The sequence below is a fragment of the Spinacia oleracea genome, chromosome 5 (assembly GCF_020520425.1).
Source record: "Spinacia oleracea cultivar Varoflay chromosome 5, BTI_SOV_V1, whole genome shotgun sequence".
NCBI lineage: Eukaryota > Viridiplantae > Streptophyta > Magnoliopsida > Caryophyllales > Amaranthaceae > Spinacia > Spinacia oleracea.
The window spans coordinates 27,425,464-27,428,445 of NC_079491.1; the positions used below are offsets into that span (position 1 = coordinate 27,425,464).

At 35.3% G+C, this 2,982-nt stretch overlaps 1 protein-coding gene across 1 annotated transcript; it reads left to right on the forward strand.

Moving 5' to 3' along the window:
* The first annotated feature begins 275 nt into the window (after positions 1-275).
* Positions 276-1,367, forward strand: LOC130461237 (non-specific lipid-transfer protein). Its single transcript, XM_056829242.1, has 2 exons — positions 276-695; positions 1,141-1,367. Exons 1-2 carry the CDS (start codon positions 349-351, stop codon positions 1,148-1,150), a joined length of 357 nt encoding a protein of 118 aa, XP_056685220.1. The 5' UTR covers positions 276-348; the 3' UTR covers positions 1,151-1,367.
* Positions 1,368-2,982: the final 1,615 nt, after the last annotated feature.

The window sequence follows — 2,982 nt, forward strand, 5'->3', positions numbered from 1 at the left end:
TCCTCCTTAATTATTTATAAACTTCATTTCAATTAATCTCCGTTTAAGCCGCTGTCGCTAAAACAAATAGCCTGCGAGAGATGGGATGTTATTATAAACGAGTAAGAAAATGCCATCCGGCATCCAACAACCAATGAGAAAAATACAAGCATTATTCAACAATTAACAACCAACTACCTAATTCATTTTAGCAAGCCACAGAGACAGAGTTTGACTTCCATTAGTTCACATCACACCTCGTAGGAACCCTCTATAAATAGAGCACTGAAACAAACTCACTAAACCACCAAGCAAAAGTGTAAACCAAACATTCCACAAACAAAAAAACCAAAAGAAAACAAAAACTCTATGGCTACCTCAGTTGTTGTGAAGTTAGGCTGTGCACTTGTTATGTGCATCATGGTTGCTGCACCACTTGGCGAGGCGGGCGTAAGCTGTGGAATGGTTTCGAGCGGACTTGCCCCGTGCATATCCTACCTTAAGGGAGGCGACGGACCAACGCAGGGTTGCTGCGATGGGATTAAAGCCCTTAACCAAGAAGCTGCCACCCCTGCTGATAAACAAACTGCATGCACGTGCTTGAAATCTGCTGCGAATTCCATTTCAGGAATTGACTACGGAAAGGCCGCTGCTCTCCCTGGAAAATGCAGTGTCAACATTCCTTATGCCATCTCCCCCACCACCGATTGCGACGCGTATATTTCTCTTTCTCTTTCTCTTTCTCTTTCTCTTTCTCGATCTCTCCCTTTTCTTTTAGTACGATAATATTTAACATTAAAACATATCCTAAACTCACCACCATAATATATTTCCTCCGTCTTTTAATACTCCCAACGTTTGTTAGTTACACGCATGTCAATGCACAACTTTAATCATTTATATCTTAAATTCTCTTTATGCAAAAATTATAAAAAGTTGATATTTTGAAAATATACATTAAGACGAATCTAACAAGATCCCATATGATTATGTTTTATCTAATATAAAAAACACTAAGAATAGTCAAACTAGATTATATGAATAGTGGCAAAAGTCCAAACGTTGCGAGTATTAAAAAACGGAGGAATTATATATATATATATATTGTCTTCGATGGAGCTAAAATGTTTGTTTATATAACGAATCGTGTTATTTTTGCAGCATCCATTAACGGCCATAACAGGATAAGTCAGAAATGAAAGATGGAGCTGATCAAGCTAGTTACCTAGTATACTAGCTCATCTAGTAGAGTGTCCAATAAAATAAAGTGTTACGAGATTCGATCTTAGATGAGTCACTTAATTGTTTTCCTAGCGTTAATTGTTGCGTAACATTGCACCTTTTGTACCTCAACTTTCTTATATGCAATTTCTACTACGTTTATCTTCCTTTGGCCAGTCGTTTTTTTCAATTAAGAACTATTTCCTCCGTCTCGTAATACTCGAAACAGTTTGATCATAACAAAGTTTAATTAATGCATTGTAATTGACTTATTATTTAATTAAATAGTAGTAGGGTATTTTTTTTAATATAGGTAGTGGGATGAGTGTCAAACTTTTAAAGAGGTAGATGGGTGGAGGAAGTATTTGCGCATATCAGATATGTATGGGCAAATACATATCAGAATAAAAGACAAAATAGGAAAAGGGACAAAAAATAAATTAAATGATACTTTTTTAAACAAAAATAATACTTTCTTTTACAAAATGGTACTTTTTTTTACATGAATGGTACTTCCTTTTTTGTCTTTTAGCTATTGTCTTTTAGTTGATATGTGTGTTGCCACACATATCAGATATGTGAAAAAACAACCTCGGTGGGGGTGGGAGTAGTGAAATTTTTTAATGTTTTTTTTAGGGAGTGGGATGTAGGTGGATCATTGGGTAAGTACGAAATTTATATAATATTAATAAAAGTTTCCATTTTTAGAAACGTAGTAAGTAATCCGGGACAACCTTATAAAAAAAGCGTTTCAAATATTCCGGGACGGAGGGAGTAGGATTTTTTGTTATGTAATGTTCTTACTTCTTTTGACAGTCATCAAAACACGATTCTAATCACTAAAATGTTTTTTGATTACCTATGGAGTATATGAATGACAATTATTAAAATTAAGTTTGACATATTTAAAATACTCAAGTGAATTTTAACGACTCAGTGAGAGTCCAATAAGGAACGTAAGTACGTAACACACTTTGGACAATCAGACAATGTGACAGTCCTAAACCCATATAAGTAGTATAAACTAACCACGTACTAGCGTACTACGTACAACATCTATCTTTAGACATCAGATCAACTAGATCGATATCTATCCGATCCAAATAATTCAATTAAACATGAAATTAATCTGACTTTCAAGTTTCAATTTTGCAATCTGTGCTAGTGTTAACTCCTAAGTTCAGCGCCCACAGGGGATATTTACAAGCAAATTGGCCGCCCAGAATTTCTATGACCATTGTTAATCATGTACTCCGTAGGAAAAAGTCTTCACCTCTTTCTTTACCCACTTTTTCACTCACCTTTTTTCATTTTTCCCATTAGTTAAAAAAACTCCCCATCCCTTTCTTATCAATGAGCAAAAGAAAAACTCCCCACCCCTCTTTCTCTACCTGCAATAGTTGACAACACAGTGGAGCATACATTGGATCAGCATTACAATGCTGGACTTGCCCACAGAGGATTGCTACCCAAGTAACCGTTTTCTGTTACACTGTCAGCTATATGACAGCTATATTATTTCCCATAATTGTTAAAGCCTTGTGATTGGCTGAGTATTATTTCCTGTATAATGATTGGTTGTGACAGCACACCAACACAGGAGTATATATAGTTAGTTATGCAGCTTGTAATAGAACTAACTTTCATAATCTTCTTAGCCTGTAATCGATTTCATAATTCTAATAATATCTCTCTCTCTCTGTCAGTCTGTTATACTGCAGTAGAGCTACAAAGTTTTCTGCATTTGATTTGATCATGAATACAGTTTTCAACATGGTATCA